The sequence below is a fragment of the Miniopterus schreibersii genome (genome assembly GCF_964146895.1).
Source record: "Miniopterus schreibersii genome assembly, chromosome: 1".
Classification (NCBI taxonomy): domain Eukaryota; kingdom Metazoa; phylum Chordata; class Mammalia; order Chiroptera; family Miniopteridae; genus Miniopterus; species Miniopterus schreibersii.
This window is the reverse complement of record NC_138101.1, coordinates 182825714-182842587: the sequence shown is the minus strand read 5'-3', so window position 1 is coordinate 182842587 and position 16874 is coordinate 182825714. Positions and strand designations below refer to the sequence as shown.

The following is a 16874-nucleotide window of genomic DNA, read 5'->3' as shown; positions in this document are numbered from 1 at the left end:
ACTCCTTTGAAACCCTATAGTCCTTTTTAAAGTCAATTTGATGACCCATCCTAAGATTCTGAGCTAGGAACCCTAAATTAATACCAGTACCCCAATTAAAACCACATATTTTAAATAAAACCTTACTAAATGAAACAATAGATATTTTCCTCCAGAGGAGGACCTCTGACTTTATTCTCTTCCTTAGCCTCAGGAAATCTGTTTAATCAATTTTAAATGTATACTGACTCACAGATTAGGAATCTTTAACCCCCTTAATGCCAGAAGGTAGAACAGGAAAGAAATGACCTGAGTACTTCCTATGTGCCAGGAATTAAACTAAGAGCTTTCACATTATCTCACTGAATCCTCTTGGCCCCAACTATGAACTGAGGAAAAGGTGTTCAGAGAGGTTAAGTAATTTGCCCAAAGTCATACAGCTGGTTGAGTAAAGGAAACATATATGAACCCAAATGTCTGTGCTCTTTCCATCCCTCCATCACCCTAATCAAATTTCAGTGATGTTCTGTATATGGAACAACTTAAACTCAACTCTTTGGGAACCTAAACTAATCTATTTCTTAAATAAAATATGATCCACTGAGCCAAGATTCAGTCTGCTCTCAAAAACTCAATGACCACACTCTTAACAAAGGCCGTACCACAAATCTCAAGGCCAAGTCAGACCCTCCCAAGCCAAGTTTAAAAGACCCACAGTTTGAACAAACTGCCAGACTACCAATTTTAGAAGTAAGGCAGCCTTTAGACTTGGGATGAGCTGCCAAAAGCCTTTTAGTGAGGAAAGCAGAGACCATACCTAATTCATTTCCTGTTTTCTAGAAATGGAATGTAGACGTTTACTGTTCTTGCTCTTTGACCTGGGTGATAGTGCCCACTTGTGAGAAATGGTGTTTACAGGGTGCATTTCTTAGCAGGAAGGATTTTTTTGTTTTGCTCGCTTAACACCTTAATCTTAAAAATCTGTAAGACATGGGCTTGGGGCCAGATTATTCCTGTGATCTCTTCCAACTTTAATTTTTCCATTATATTGCTAAGTCAAAGGATAGTGGGAAAAATGGGCAGCCTAAAACTACAAAGTCTTGAATAGAAACTCTAGAAACTATCCAAAGTTCCTTGTCAATCTAGCACTAGCTACAAACTGGCACCACAGTGCCTTATCACTTACACACAATGGATTACTGCAATAACACTGACAAGAGTCAGAACACAAACAACAGACACACAGCTGAGAAGAGCCAAGGCCATAACTATACTATCTGTGAAAAGCCAAATCCCTGACGGAGAAATCTTTTCACTTACAACCTATAAAAAGATAAAAGAGGTAGTAGACAAATTATTAATTCAATAAGGTCAACTAAAACATAATTAAGGCAGATGCTAAATTGCCATTAATATCATGCTCCCACCAGGTGGTACTAAAGGGAAAAGATTCTAAATGATTAGGAAATTGAAAATTAGGACCTTAAATTTTCTTTCCCATCAGAAACTGGTAAATATTGTTTAAAATGTGCTTTATAGGCATGAAAAAAACAAAGTATTTGAATGATTAATTACCAAAGTAGACCAGTTTTATGGTTGACTTTATTAAAAGCCTAAGAACATTCTGGATTTTAAGAAGCAATTTCATGAAGAATAGATTATTATTCACTCTTGGGATGCAGCCTACATAACTCAAAGCTCCCATTCCTTACTAACAGCAGTGCCCCTGCTGAAAATGCCTTCCCTACTCTCTTCCTTTAATCCCGCTCTCCAAGGCCTGGCTCGCCTCACCAACTCCCTGGAGCCTTGCCCAGCTCCTCCATCCCTCAGTGATGCCTTCTTTCTCTGAACTCCTGTAGCACTCACTGTACAATCACTTGCTGATTATCTTTTATTTTTTCCATGTAAATGTTGGTGATCTTTTCAAATGATATAGATCCAGCTTTTATTATAGAAATTAAAGTCACTATTTTTTCAGTGGCAAAAGAAACATCAAATCCTTTTATGAAAGTTTCCACATCTATATATAAATTTGTATTTGTATTTAGAAAAAGAGCCCCCTTTACATTTACCATATGAAATAATGCCATGCAAAACAAGGACTGCGTGGACAGTTTCTAGTCCTAAATTCCAGATTACAAGGCATTAAATGCTTTAATACAGCCTAGGAATCTGAGCAGATCTAACAGATGTCCATGGATGTGCATCTCTGGATCAAATCAACTTCCTTAGATAACTTAAGGCCTCCTAACTTCCAAAAACTTTTTAAATGTAAGCCTATTGCTGTAAGTGTGAACAAGATTGACTTAAGATTCCTAATGTATAAAACAAGACATGAGCTGACGGAGCAACATTAATAGTAAAAAAATCAATAGTGAGAGTGTGAAAGAAAGGAGAGCAAAACAAAAAATAAAGACAGGAGAGTAAAAGGTCCATGAATTTGGACTGGGGAACAGGGACAGTGGGGGAGGGGATACTGTACCTTTATTTTCACTAATTTCTACTAGAAATTTAACATTTCCCAATTATAAATATAGGCAGCAAAACATAGCACTATTAGCATTATCTGAAATCAGATTTTTTTTATACCACTTTACAGTTGATGTCAGTATATTAAAACAACATTTACATTTACAACTACTCAGTTGTGTTAGTTACTAAACTTGCCACTAGGTCACCTGTTATCACAGTCTTCCTTATCTGGTGTGATGAAGCTGGATGATGATTTAGCATCTCTCCCCAAATCTACCAAACAGTGACATCTCATGTTGGTAGTCCAGACAGGTATGATGGTCCCAGTATTCCCCACTTCTAAGTGCGAATCAAAGACCACCCCACAGTGTAATGATCTTACACAAACTAAGCAAAAACAGTCTTCATGCTGCTGTCTTTAGAAAATAAAACTTCCCCATGTTTTAAATGAATGATCTTGTTATTTAATGTATAAGAAAACACAAAAAAAGCAAAGAAAAAAACAAAAAAAAGCAAAATAATGTGTAAGAAAGCACAAATTACTGTATCACAAGTAATTTCTTTTTATTTTTGATAACTGGATTTCAATGTAATTGCAGTTTTTTAATAATCTGTATTTTATTTAAGTACTTAAAAATGTTATTCTGACAAGGGATGCACAACATTAAAAGGGCTAAGAATGTCTGATCTAACGTGATCTAAATCATACATTTATTTATTCAGTCAGTCAGCAAGTATTTATTGAGTACCTACTAAAATACTAGGTTGAATCATCTGAAATTGTAAATATTTGACTGTTTTTGACCTACCAAAATGGCAATTCCATGCAGTTCAACCTAAAACCTGTCGGGCCCACTAAGAAGAGATATTTATGGAGTAAAAGAATGATCTTGAAATTGGAAGGATTGATGCTTGGAGCAGAAGTTAAAATTTTGCGAAATGGGTACGAGGCAGCACACAGAAAGCAAGAAGTCATAAAAAGGCAAAGTGGCCAGAGGGAATTGTCCATTTAATTATCCTGAATGAGAATGACCCACATTTAATGTCAAATCTCTATTACTTTCTACAGCCTAACAGTGAAGAGAAGCCTTTCCTTGAAGCTTTATTAATGCTTCAATAATTTTTTCAAGTTATACTATTAAATAATAAAATCTTCCTCTTTATAATAAGAAGTCCACTTTAATTTCAATATTAAAGCAAGTAAGAACAATACCTTATATGTGTACAGCACTTTATAATTTACAAAGTAATTTCATATACATTACTCTGTTTGGTCCTAACCATACTCCTAAAAATAGCTTGGGAGATATTATCCCCATTTTTCAGGTTATATAGCACATATCCAAGGGGACTTACAGAAAATCTTAAAAACTAATCTTAACTATAAGTCGGTTTTTCTCTTTGTTCTCTGTGAAGTAATAAGGTTAAAAGGGGCAAAATAGCAAAGTACTTAAAAAATCAGTAAAACCAGGCCTGAATCTCAACCCATCACTTACTCTCTACATGTCCCTGAGGAAGTACTTTTGTATTTGTGAGGATAAGTTTAATAAAGTGGAATAACATCTTCGGGTTAAATGAAATACAGTAGTTAAAGCCCTTACCATCATCTACAGCAGCTACACTTGCCACTAGCATTTATATTTTTATTATATTTTTATTATATTCATGAGAATCCAGCCATCAAGAACTTTGACTCTTACACAAAAGTACTCAGAAAAAAACAAAAAACTCAGGAAAGCAATGTTGCTCCAACAGTTATAGCAAAGGCTAAAGCATTCTAATGTCCTGCCCTACGCTTACTCTGGTAAGTCACCTTACCTCTCTATAGCGTCATCGTTCTATCAATGCAAAGGTTTTTGAGAAAGTAACAACCAACATCACAGTGTTTAAAGACCTACTTTTCTTCACTACCTAAACATTTCAAAACCCCCTATGCTAGGCGCTCTGATCAGGAGTTTACTAAGAGCTACTACCTGGAACATCTAGAGCCAATGTTCACTCACAAGTCCAGAGCCTTATCTAATTTCAGATAAGAATCAAATAATAAGAGATTTAATCAGATCATGGATAGGAGTTAAAACCAGGAGCCAATACCAAAGGAAGGGTATTGGGTAAAAGAATGTATATGAGTAAGAGAGAACTATTTTCCATCCTAGAGGCAAAGGTTCAAAAGCAGGCTGGCTATTACTTACTCTTGGCTTACCACCTCCTCATCCTCTGAGGATGATGCTGTTTCCTCCAGGTCCCGGGCCATCACGATTGGCATTTCCTTTAGGGTTTGTCATGCAGTCAGCAAACGGGGGCCTCAGAGACCTTTCTTTGCAGATTCACTGGATCAAACAATTTGGGTGGCACAGATACCTGTTAGGAAAGCCAAATGATCTGAAACACAATGTAAGGTCTATTTGCTGATTATTGCTGATGATCTTCCAAGTAATGAAAATGAATATTTACCTAAATGGTGCCCATCCTCCAGAAGCTTACCTTCTATCACAGTGCCTCACATAGCCCCTCAAGTCGTTTCTCCCCCAAACATACTGTCTGTCTTCTATGTATCTGAAGAACGGTTATTAAGTTCAAGTTTCTCATTTTTCTTTTATATACAGTATCTAACATGCACCAAAAGGAAAGACTTACTTAACTTTTAGGCAAGTCTGAGGTAGGAGGAGAATTGCCTGAAACACAGATTACTAGCTAGAAAAACCTCACCTGGGTTAAAAGCAAAAAGTCCAAATTTAAGATCCTTACAAATATTTACTTAGCCTCTCTGACAAACACACAGATAAAATGCCCTCATGTTTCCACATAAATTCAACTACTGAACCAAAAGATTAACATATTCTCCTGAATTGAGGTCATAAATAGCTGAGGGGGAAAGGTCCTTCTAAACACTCAAAAATTACTCTCCCTTGCTAAAAATCATAAACTATGACCTGAATCTCAGACATTAAAATTAGGATATTTCCAATTCCTTACTTTAAATTTTTCCATAGGGTAAAAGTATATCTTCGTTGGATTCGAGAAAGGAACAGAAATTAGATAAAGAAAATGAAACTATTTAAAGACCATAACCCCATAATTCTGAGATAACCACTTGATGTGAATCTTTCCAAACCTCATTTTGCTATGCATTCCCATATACGATAAAATTATAAAAGGAACCAAAAATGCCGTCCCGATATTGATCCCTACAGATCTTCAGCGGAAAGGGCAATATCTAACCACCTCCAAGGCCGTTCTTCCTTGGATTCCCAATAGGATTTCTCGATCTTTCCCAAATGTTGGCATGTCCTTTCAATGAAAACCTCCAACCAGGAAGGGATGCCAACCTGTCCCAGGCTGCCTGCAGAGCGGGAAGAGGCAGGACGGGGCATTCGGAATAAGATTAAGGACACTCGCCCGAGGAGCGCCCTCGCTCTAAAGGGATCAGCCCCTCAGCCCCACCCCTGGCTCACCCCAGTCTCGGCTGGGTCCGCAGATGCTCCCCGCGGGAAGGGAGAGGCTCAGCCCGGCGCGCCCGGAAACCCACTGCGGCTCCCGGACTCTGAGGGAAGTGCAGCGGTCCCCGCCCGCCCACACCCGGGAGCGCACCTCCCTCGGCTGGGGGAGCGCGCCGGCGCCGGCGTTTACCTGTCTCATCTTCCCATGGCTCTGGGCGGGCAGGCGGGGACCGCGCTCGGCGCCTACCTCCCTCTTGCTTCCCCAGCCTGGCTCACGGCGGCCGTGGACGGCTGCTTCCCCCGTTACTACAACAACCAACAAGCAACCGCCCGCTCGGAGCCACTGCGCAGGCGCCCGCCACCCGGGGCTGACAACGCTCGGCTCCGGGCGCACACGGATGTCGTCACCGCGGCGCGGCGCGGGCTCCGAGACCGCGCTCCCCGGAAGATTCTTGACTTAGTTTCTCCGCTTTTTGCCCCCGCCTCTAAAAGGTTGAATCGGAGCCCGGAGTTCTTCCGCCACGCTCAACAGGCGGGTTCACTGTGTGAGCGGCATAACCCGACAGTCACTTGGGCAGCGGCAACCGCTGATTGGCAGTAAAGGGGTTCACGCCCCATCTCCTGCTTGAGCAGGACCGGAACAGCCAACCAGAGCGAAGACTGACAGAAATGGCCCAATCCTGGAGCCGGGTGAGGGCGTGGGCGGGGACAAGGGGCTCAGGTGGACTCCCGGCTGGAGCTGCTGAGGGTAGCGTCTCTGCTGCTGCTTCGGGCTGGGGTCCCGTCGCCAGGTAAGGAGACTATTCTTGATAGTGTTTTTTTTAAATCTTCAATTCGCAGATGGGGCTGTAAAGTGTAAATTACTTGCCCAGGGTCACACAGCTACTAAATGGTAGGGCCAAGATAGGAACGCCTCTCTCCTGACTCAAGTTTTGACACCACACCTTTGCTGGGCAGGGCCTGGGCAAAATCTGAGAATAGATACTGGATACTCTAGCAGGCCCTCAAGCTTTAGGGAAATGAGGTCGAGGGATTGGGAGAGCAGTTCAGAAGAATGCTCAGGCTCTGCCCTCATCAGCTATCTGTTGGGATTTTAAAGAGCTTCTGTGACATGAAAGGCATAAGTTCTATCAAGAAGAGGGGACCATCCATGCAGCTTTTCTGACCCTGGGAAGAGTCTCCTGTTGAGGGAGGGTAAGAAAATACGGAGGATGGGTTGAGGGGAATCTTCGCCCAGGTTGTAACTGCTTGTGATGTTCAGTAGAGCCCTATTCTCTCTAGACTTGGACAAAGTCCACTCTGTGATCCACGTTTCCTGGAGGGATTCCTCTATTCACCCTTCCTCCTCTCTAGTTCTTTTTTGTTTTTTGGTGCTTCACCCTGTCTTGAGCCATGGCTGACTTGGCTCAAGATGTCTGTTTCATCTGGGTAGCGTAGGACCATACTGAAACGTTTACTGACAGAGTGAAAAAGGAAGCCTGATAGTTTGTCACCTCTCAAAGCCCAGGAAGTTAACCTGGCAGCAGATAAACCGTGGGCCAAAAAACATAATGAAGATGGGAAGAAGTAATTCCATTATTAAATTATTTATCTACATAGGTTTTGTTTAAGTCAAGCTAATTGAAATCGGTGCTCAGCAAGGGTTAATCTAAGCTTTTTTCTTTTTTTAAGATCATAACCTAATGGTATTTTCTATACAACTTGAAGACAAAAGAGGATATGGTATGCTTGTCTTCCTCAAAAATGGAAACTTTGGCAAAATATTCTGAAACACTGAGGCAGTATTGAAATGCAGAGTCCAACAGACCATGCTTCATATCTCAGCTCGGCCATATATTAGATGTATGACCTCAAGCAAATCACTTAACCTCCCTGTGCCAACCCTCATCTGTAAAATGGAAATATTGCCTGGCCGGCGTGTCTCAGTGGTTGACCATCATGTAGGATCCAGGAGATTACGGTTCGATTACTGGTCAGGGCTCATGCCCCGGTTGTGGGCTCAATCCTCACCAGGGGTCATGCAGGAGGCAGCAGATCAATGACTCCCTCATCATAGATGTTTCTCTCTCTTTCTCCCTTCCTCTCTCTGAAAGCAATAAAAATATGTATATAAATGGAAATATTAATAGTGTCTACAATATATGTTAGGTGCTTGTTACAGTGCATGGCATGTACAAATGTCAGTAACTGTTAGCTATTATAATTTCTCCTGCAACCCAATGCCAACATTGCTGTTTCCTTCTCTATATAATTTCTTACTAGTTCTAAAGTCACAGCAGTTTATTTTAACTTTTAGATTGTTCTCCTAATTTATGGAGCATGGTGTACCTGAGAACCAGATTAGAGAAAACCTGAGGATGTAAATATTGCCCTCACACCATTGGTTCCACTAAAATATGTAATACTTCTATGCACTTGGAAGGATCTGTCATCAATAGCCAGGCAGGTATCTCTTAGTAGCTATTTATAATTACCTTTCAGCCACTTGTAGTACAAAGGAGTGACATGAAAAAACAGTCTAGAAGTAAAGATATAAGAGGACTGATTCAGCCAAGAGAAAAGAGTTCTGATGTAGGATAGTATCTTGGAGAAATTGCTCAAGACAAAGTACTGTGCCATTTATTGTAAAGTATACTGTCAATTCACTGCTGTTAGTATGACTAAATATTGAGACCAATTTCTGTAAGCCTTATACATAAATCCCTTTTGTTAGTTCATAGTAATATTTGTATACCTCCTCTTCTACTGCTCTCTTTTTTAATCTCCAGTTTTTCCACTGGGTTTGTCATTTCTGCCTACTGCATTATTTAGCCTTTTTCACTCTGGGTAAAGGTCAGCACACTTTGGTTTAGGGTCAGCTATTCAAAGGCAGTGTGCTAATTCTGAAGGTAAGAGTAGTGTGTTAAGGTAACTGGGGAGGGTGAGCCTAGGGGACTTGCAGAGGAATCTATGAAGTGATCGACCAAATAAGCTTAGTACAGCCCTCATGATTGGGACACAGGTTAACTACAGGGGTAAGAGAGCTTATGGTTATAGATTAACCATCTGTTGTCTCATGTCCATTGTCTTCATTTCCAGGGCAAGAAGCCCTCTCAGATTTGAGAGGAGTCATGAGCCGTTTCCTGAATGTGTTACGAAGCTGGCTGGTTATGGTGTCCATCATAGCCATGGGGAACACTCTACAGAGCTTCCGAGACCACACCTTTCTCTATGAAAAGCTCTACACCGGCAAGCCAGACCTGGGTAGGAAGTCAAAAAAACTGTATCTTTTGTGGGAGTGGCCTAAGTTGTGGTTCCCAGACTAGGCTATACATCAGAATAACTTACTAGGAAACTTATAAAGAAAGTGCAGGTGCCCGTTTCCCTCTCCGAACCTACATACTGAAACTTTCACCCCCTGGGTGGAACCCAGGAATCTATTTTTTAATAACTACCTAGGTGATTCTTATGCTGCCTAATCTAGCCTTTGGCAGCTACTAGAGGATTAAACTTTGTGGATAGCACTTGGCCCATTTTCCCCACCAAAGCTTCTCTGAACACCTTTTTGTTCATTTCACACTGCCCTAGTCTGTAAAATAGCATTACAAGGGTGAATGAGGAAATAGAGTTACTTGGTGACTCTGTGATGCCCCACTAGAAAGCCGTAAAGAAGTTGTTCATGTTATCTCAGCTGTCATCAGAAATCATGTCATGGCACACATGGTTCTATTCTATATTGCAAATGGAGTTACTAATCCAAGGTCTTCCCAAACCGTAGCATAGTCCCTGAGAAGACAGCCCAAATCCCTCCAAGTTTGTCTCCCAAAGTGGAACTTGACAAGGCCATGGCGGCCTTTCCCAGTTTCCTGAGCCTCTCTGCTGAGGATGTTTGCACATTGCAGCTCGGCTTCCTCGAGTTGATGTGTGGGGTAGTTGGAGCTGCAGCACGGTTTCACAGCAGCTGACAATCCTGGTTCACATTTATAGCTAACCCAGATTCAGGCTCTGACCTAGCTCATTGTTCTGCAACATCTGGGTATGAGAACTAAGTAGGCTAAGGCTCATTTTGAGCAAAGCTTAAATACAATAGGAGTAAAGAACCTGGAAAAGGGAGCACGACAGTTCCACTTCTTCACCATCAAACACTGCCCTCAGATGGTCCCTGAGTCCTGTATAAATTCACAGGATTTTAGAGGTTATCTGGTCTAGCCTTTGAATTTAAGTTGAGACAGAGAAGCCCAGGGGCATGTGACTTGCTGCAGGGCATAGAGCTGAGCAAAAGAAGTGGGTGCACGTGTGTGTCCCCGTCTGTCTGTCTCCAGCCCAGAAGTGGAGACAGCCTCCTCCTCATGATCTGGGGTCTGTCATGGTATTCAGCTGATCATATCGGTACTTGGGTAGAATTTCACCTGATGCCTAATCTGGCTAACATTGGTGAAATATTCCCCTTTTGTATCTCATTGACTACAGAAATTTCCTGTTTTTTCATCAGAAAAGCTATCAAGGTGGTTTATAAAGAATGTAGCCCACTGGGGCTAACTGCTAGGTATTTGGTTCGCATATGGAATTTTTGTTCACCTTACTACTGTCCAGAGGTCTTCAGGGTTGTGAAATTGGTAACACTGTCTGGTTTTCCAAAGGCTGGGTAAACCTAAAAGCCCAATATTAATAGACCCTTCAGTTTTCAGTCTGGTCCCTTGAAATTCTCTTGCTCAATAGTCCAGCAATGAAGTATCTTTGCTTTCAGTGTTTTGGCATTCCGACCACTGAATGCCTTAGATCAAAGCTGTACATTACAATCACCAAGGGAGAAGGTTTTAGAAAATATGTATGTCCAAGGCCCACCTTCAGAGAGTATGATTTCATTGGTCTGGTACTCAGGTCCTGGTAATTTTATAAAACTTTTTCAGTTGATTCTAATAAATGCCCAGGGTCCAGAACTACTGTTGTGGTGGAATATGATCCATACTTTCAGGACAAGATATTTAATACAGTAGTGTCAGAACAAAGCCACCAAGAGCAGGGTGGCCTTGGCAAACACTAAAGAAACAGTGCTTTATTCCACTACCATGTGTCCAGGAAACCAGCCTGGTTTGGGCTTTGTTCAAATAATACAGATCTGGATTCAGAGAAGACCCAGGGACTTAGGTCTTTGAAAGACCAGATGTGGCTATCTAAACAGATCCCACTATTTCTGAGATCTCTCCTACACCAGCCTTGAAAGTCTGCTGAATTCCCAGGCATCTTGTATTGCCAGACCACTCTGCAACATTCCCCCTAACCTGTCCTGATCCAGACTTGCTGAGCTTCACCAATACCAGACTGTTTTCTAGGGCAGAGGTATAAACTACATCCAGGAGTTATTTGCCTAAGTTGGCTCTCTGTTAGATTTCCACTCTTGGAACTCCCCTGCCCAGCTGTAGACATTTGAAGAGGAGCTGAGCAGTTCTCATTCTGGAATTCCTTCCATTCCTTCTAGTTCCCATGTGCAGCTCCAGAGCCTCCACTCTTCCCAGCCAGAGGGAGCTCAACCTCAGCTCCCTGCCTCCCATGAACCACCAATGAAGTAGGAAGAGTTTGGAGGGGACCCTAACCTTCTCCTTCTCAACACTCTTGTTTTTTTCTGTTACACAGTGAATGGCCTCCAAGCTCGGACCTTTGGGATCTGGACGCTGCTCTCGTCAGTGATTCGCTGTCTCTGTGCCATCGACATCCGCAACAAGACGTATGTAAGGGAAGGAAGAGCTTTAGCATTCTTTTGTTCGAACTTAGGTGCTACGCATATCCATTGTGGTCCTCCCTTTGGAGACCTGCTAATTTTGATACATTTAGCCTAGAATGTGGATAATAAAAGGTTAATAGGTCCCATTCCTTCCAGGCCTAAAAAAACATAATAGGCCTAATGGGTCTTTAAGGTTTGAAAATTCTTTTGAACTGACATAGCAAATTGCCAGTGCCATGATCCAGTAGCCTGTATCAAACCCCCTACTTCTTTACTAAAGAATCAGCCTTTCTTCTACTAAAGTACAGTAGTGTGCTTTTTAGAGCAGCCACCCACACATACCTTATTCTCACATTCCTCCTTAAGCCGGAGTGAACAGAAATCACAGTCCATGAAAAAAAGAACCTACAAATAAACTGCTATGTGCTTATGCAGAGGAGGGTGAAAGAGAACCCAGGACTCCTCTGTATTCCGCCTCTTGAGGGTACTCAAATAGACTAGCATGGAACATTGCATTCTTGTCTAGAGGATGCTGTAGCCAGTGCTGGCCACTGGAGGGGGCTCAAGCCTTGTTCCCAGCAACAGTCATCACCACATCAAGGTGGAAAAGTTTGCTCAGGTCAGTGGGTGAGGCCACCAGGACACCACTTCACACTAAAATATTTTTCTGTCTGATCCAGACCCTCAGCATCTTGAAAGAGAGGAGGTAATAGTATTTATCTTATTTTGTCTGGAGCTTTCATCTCTGTGACCTTGGTTAAGTCTCCTCCCAGCAGCCTGGGGAGGTAATGATTTTCATTCCTGATTTTACAGATCTACATATAAAGACCCAATTAATTTAATCTGAGGAAGACTGACAAGTGGGATTTGAAGCACCGCTGTCAGCCTTGCAATCTCTCCAACTTAATTTTTAATTTTTTTTTTTAACTTGAAACTGTGGTTTACTTGTTCTAGATTTGTGCATATTTTTGGAAACTGTAGTTTAGTGGAAACAGCCTGGGGCCTGAGAATGAAAACAAGAAAATGAGCTCTGGTGTCAGTTCTATTAGTAACTAGCTTTGTAGCAGTGAGTTCATTATGTACCTTCTCTGCATCTCAGTCTCTTCATGTATAAAATGAGACCAGTATTTCTGTTCTTCCTCTCAGGTGACTGGGAGGGAGTAAGGATTGAGAAATCATTTTAAAGACCTTTACCATGATGAATTGCTGATAGATACAAAGAGTAACATCTTTTGTTTGCTGTGCTTTTGGAATGAGCAAAACCAGCTCAGACTTATCTTCACCTCTATTACTCATCCATTCCCCCTTCTCCCAGTACTGGACAGCTGCACATGCTGACCTGTGTTTCCAACCTTTTTTTAGCCTGGGACTTCTGTCTGTGTGCTTCTGATGTGCACTCTGATTCTATTCCCTCTGTTACTGGAAACTCAAAGTCAACTCCCATACATACATAGTTATTAAAGGTATACAAACATGCACAGGAAGAATGAAAACCAAATTTAAGATACTGGTTCCTTCTGGGGGAGGGGGAAGCAGAATGGAGTCCAGTGGGATATGGATACACAGGGTGCTTTAACTGATAACTAACATTTCATTTCTTAGAAAAAAGTATCTCAAGCAAAGATGTCAAAATGTTCATATCTGATGGAGCAGGATATTGGTTGCATAGTATCTTATAGTATCTATAATTTTTTGTATGTTTGGAGGTTTCATATTTATGAAAATTTCAGTTAAAAAAAAAGATACCAGCAATCCAGATGGTCAGTCATCCTGTAACCTACCTCTGCCCCACCTTTTTGTCAAAGCTGAGGAACAAGTTCTCTTCCCAAGAGGTGGTCACTAGGTCCTCCATCCGACCATTTTCCCAGGCTGACAAAATAACCAGCCCACATTACAAGAGCATCTGAAAGCCCCTGAGAGGTCCTTGCTGCTCATTCCCCATTCGGGCCCTTCATTCTGTGGCACCTGTGGCATCATATGAGCTCTGACCAGCCCCTGGCCAAGCACCTGCCAGGTAGGCTCAGATTACACAGTCAAGCCAGTTTGAGTAAGTGGAATATGTAGCACGGTTGATCCAAAATTATCCACGCTGCCTGGAATTGCCGGAATGAATGCAGACCCTGCTTTGTTATAGCTGGCTTAAGACTTGGAGATCCACTCTGGATGCCTGGACCACTCTCCTCTCCTTTTAGCAGTTGAAACCTTCAGTTTTGCCCTAGTAGAGAATGGATGTGGTCAAGCAGACAGGTCTTTCTCAGAACCAAGTCTCCTCTGCCTTCAGCCATAGTCACTTCTTGGGTTTCTATTTATGTGCATTGGATCTGGTCAGAACTTTTCCTCTGCATGGAACAAGCAGTACTTCAGTTCCCATTTCTGTCTCCTCCCTTGTAGGCTCTACCACATCACGCTCTGGACCTTCCTTCTTGCTCTGGGGCACTTCCTCTCTGAGCTGTTTGTATACGGGACCGCAGCTCCCACGATTGGCGTCCTGGCACCCCTGATGGTGGCAAGTAAGCATGCGAACACCCTAAACATCCCATAGGAACTGTCCCAGCCCTGGCAGACATACAGGGGGTACAAGAGAGCGCTGTGCTTATGTCAGCCAGCCACTAATGTTCTCTCTGTATTTAAGGTTTCTCAATCCTGGGTATGCTAGTTGGGCTGCGGTACCTAGAAGCAGAACCAGTATCCAGACAAAAGAAGAGAAACTGAGACCAACAGTACCACCTCCGAGACTTCGTCTTCCACCTTTACTGTCTTCTGCCATCATCCTCTCTGCGCTTTCACTTCTTTTCTGCTCCATCATCAGCCCCGTTATGTACTTTGAGCCTTTTATGCTTTGTTTTGGTTTTATCACATTTAAAATTTTTAAAGATATAACAAGCATACAGAAAAATATATAATGTATGAACAATTTAAAGAATCATTTTAAAGTGACTCCTCTGTGCCTCCATCCAGATCAAGAAATTGCCAGCCCCTCAGAAGCCCACTGTGTGCCCTGCCCCCGCCCGCAGCCTCTTGGAGGATCTCTTTCCAAGCCTCCAGCTTTTTTCCTTTTATTTCCATCCCTTGATTTGACTTGTGTGGTGGGAACAAGTGGACTGTGAAACTTAAAGCTGCTGCCTCGCCCAGAGCAGCTGCCACCAAGGGCTGCTTCGAGGGGTTGTCCACGCATGCTGGACTCCTCTCTGCTGCTGGACCCAAGACTCCGAACCATCTGAGGAACAGGCAGTTCTTCTAAGAAGGGCTCCCTTGTGAGTGAGCATGGCTTATATCCTTGTAGCTGCAAATGGGTTACGGTTGGAAGAGTCTGGGCTGTTTTTAGACCTTCTGGTCAGCTGTATTTGTGTAATGAATTTTGTAATAAATAGAAAAACCCTCTGCTCTGATCAGTCCTTGTACTTTGACCTCCCTTAAGCCAAGAGCACTCCTGCCCTCTGAGCCCTAGCATAGGAGAATCACAGCCTTCTGCTGACAAATACAACTCAACCCAGGCAAACTTGGCAGCCTCCAGCTCCTTCTGTCACTTGTTCATTTCCCTTGAAGTCAAATCTTCCTCCTCTCCTTCCCTACCTTCAAGACTCTGAGGTCACAACCGAACAGTCAGGATCCTTTCTTGTTTTCTTCCTAAGGAAGAAACAGAGTCTTGAGAAAGTACAGGCACAATACAGAGGCAGACAGCATAGAAGAAACAGCTGCACGACGACAAAAAGGGAAGCACTGAAACCCAAGGATATGTCCTCCAAACACAGCCCCGAGGGCCCCACTCTGGCTGCGCCCTCCCACAGCATGTAGACTCAAGGGCCCATTCATTATTTCAACAAGTATTTATTGAACACTTACTCCATGCACGACACTTGGGGAAAAGAAAGAAATGACCCAGGCAATGACTCCGCTCCTGTGGTCCTTACATTGTAGCCAAGGACATAAGACAATAAAAAAGCCAACAAGTGAAAGAACAACTTCCGACAGTAATAAGAATTCTAGAAAATAAATATTGTAACCAAGAAGGGGAAGGGAGTGCATAACTTATATCACCAGGAAGAAGGAGGTAAGATTTTAGTTGAGACTTGACTGTCTAGGTATCATGTGTCTTAAGATATACGGCAGGTTCTAGGGCAGAGGGAACAGCATTTGGAAGGCAGGAACAACCTTGTTCAAGCAGTAAGATCAGTGTAACTTCAATATTTTAAAAGTTAGGAAGTAGAAAGTAGCAGATAGGTCTGAAAGGGAGGCAGGAAACTTGGAATGACAGGAAGCTTGAAGTTGATACTTAAATGCATTCAAAATTCTCTATCAGTTAAGGCTCTTTAAGTGAAAGGAACAAAAATCTACTTAAATTAGCTTAAGCAACAAATATAACATTGGCTCACAAAACTGTAAAGTTAAGGGGATTATAAACTTCAGGAACAGTTTGATCAGGACTCAGCTCCATTTCTCTCTGATTCTTTTGGCTCTGCCTACCTGTGTTGGCTTCCTCCTCAGGCCGGCTTGCTTTATGGTGCCAAAAATGGTTGCAGCGGTTTCACTCAGTGCTAAGAACTACCTTTCCCTTACCAACTTCTGTAAGGAAGCGGGAAAAAAAGCAGTGATCTTACAGAGTTAACATTTGAGTGGAGATCCACGTGGAACCCACCTAAGAAAGGAATGAATGAAATGATTTGGATCCTCTAGGCATGCATCATAGAAATATGATTCCAGTTAAAGACAACATCCCAAAGGATCTAAAGAGATAATGTAGAGAGAGTATTTAGCAGACACTGACTATGAGATTTCTTTAACAGCCCAGACTGGGCTCCCTTCCTGGGTGATTTAAAGTAGAATTTCTAACAGATATGGGACCACAATGCCACAGGCACAGTGTGACCCTCTAGGGAAGACAAGTATGAAACACTGATGGCAGCATATCCCAGTAACAGACATAAGGTGTGCGTGACCTTATGGGAAGGGAGGAGTGGCAGTAAGGAGGACAGTTCAGAAGAATCAGAACACAGAACTGCAGATGCCAGAACTGTGGCCTCTGGCCAGTACAAGCTGGTGCCTGGCTGGGGTGACTATAAAACAAACACCAGCGACCTTTTGAGGCAGTGCCAAAAACAGTGGGCTCTCTCATCAGCACTCACTCCCAGGTGAACCTTCATGTGTACTCAGTACATGTACTCAGGGTCATGTGTTGGACATTGAGTTGCAGTCTCCCACGTAGGCCAACAGTAACCTTTACAGCCTCATCTTCAAAAAAAAAAAGCCCATTAGGCCCTAGCCAGTGTGGCTCAGTGGTTAGA

General features: G+C 42.5%; 2 protein-coding genes across 8 annotated transcripts in view; one reads left to right on the top strand and one right to left on the bottom strand.

Annotated features, from left to right (window-relative positions):
• Window positions 1–6546, bottom strand: part of TTLL5 (tubulin tyrosine ligase like 5) — a gene marked incomplete at its 3' end in the record, with an annotated part of 215860 nt that extends 209314 nt beyond the window's left edge. For 3 of the 5 annotated variants that reach the window (XM_081147084.1, XM_081147082.1, XM_081147083.1), the window contains exons 1-2: window positions 6082–6216; window positions 4644–4812 (exon numbers count right to left, since the gene is read on the bottom strand). In XM_081147084.1, coding sequence (XP_081003210.1) covers window positions 4644–4717 — 74 coding nt within the window. In that variant the 5' untranslated portion in view covers window positions 4718–4812; window positions 6082–6216. Of the gene's footprint in view, window positions 1–4643; window positions 4813–6081 lie in introns of all 5 variants that reach the window. The other 2 variants (XM_081147080.1, XM_081147081.1) reach the window with 2 other exon arrangements.
• ERG28 (ergosterol biosynthesis 28 homolog) lies at window positions 6526–14975 on the top strand. 3 transcript variants are annotated; one of them, XM_081147152.1, is made up of 5 exons: window positions 6526–6682; window positions 8970–9134; window positions 11505–11595; window positions 13984–14102; window positions 14225–14975. In XM_081147152.1, the coding sequence occupies exons 2-5, from the start codon at window positions 9002–9004 to the stop codon at window positions 14302–14304; spliced, it is 423 nt and encodes a 140-aa protein (XP_081003278.1). In that variant the 5' UTR covers window positions 6526–6682; window positions 8970–9001; the 3' UTR covers window positions 14305–14975. The 3 variants fall into 3 exon arrangements, with proteins under 3 accessions (XP_081003278.1, XP_081003280.1, XP_081003279.1); XM_081147154.1 differs by lacking the exon at window positions 13984–14102 and having other exon boundaries at window positions 6590–6682; window positions 14551–14975; XM_081147153.1 differs by lacking the exon at window positions 13984–14102 and having other exon boundaries at window positions 6599–6682; window positions 11505–11599; window positions 14551–14754.
• The last annotated feature ends 1899 nt before the right edge of the window (window positions 14976–16874 follow it).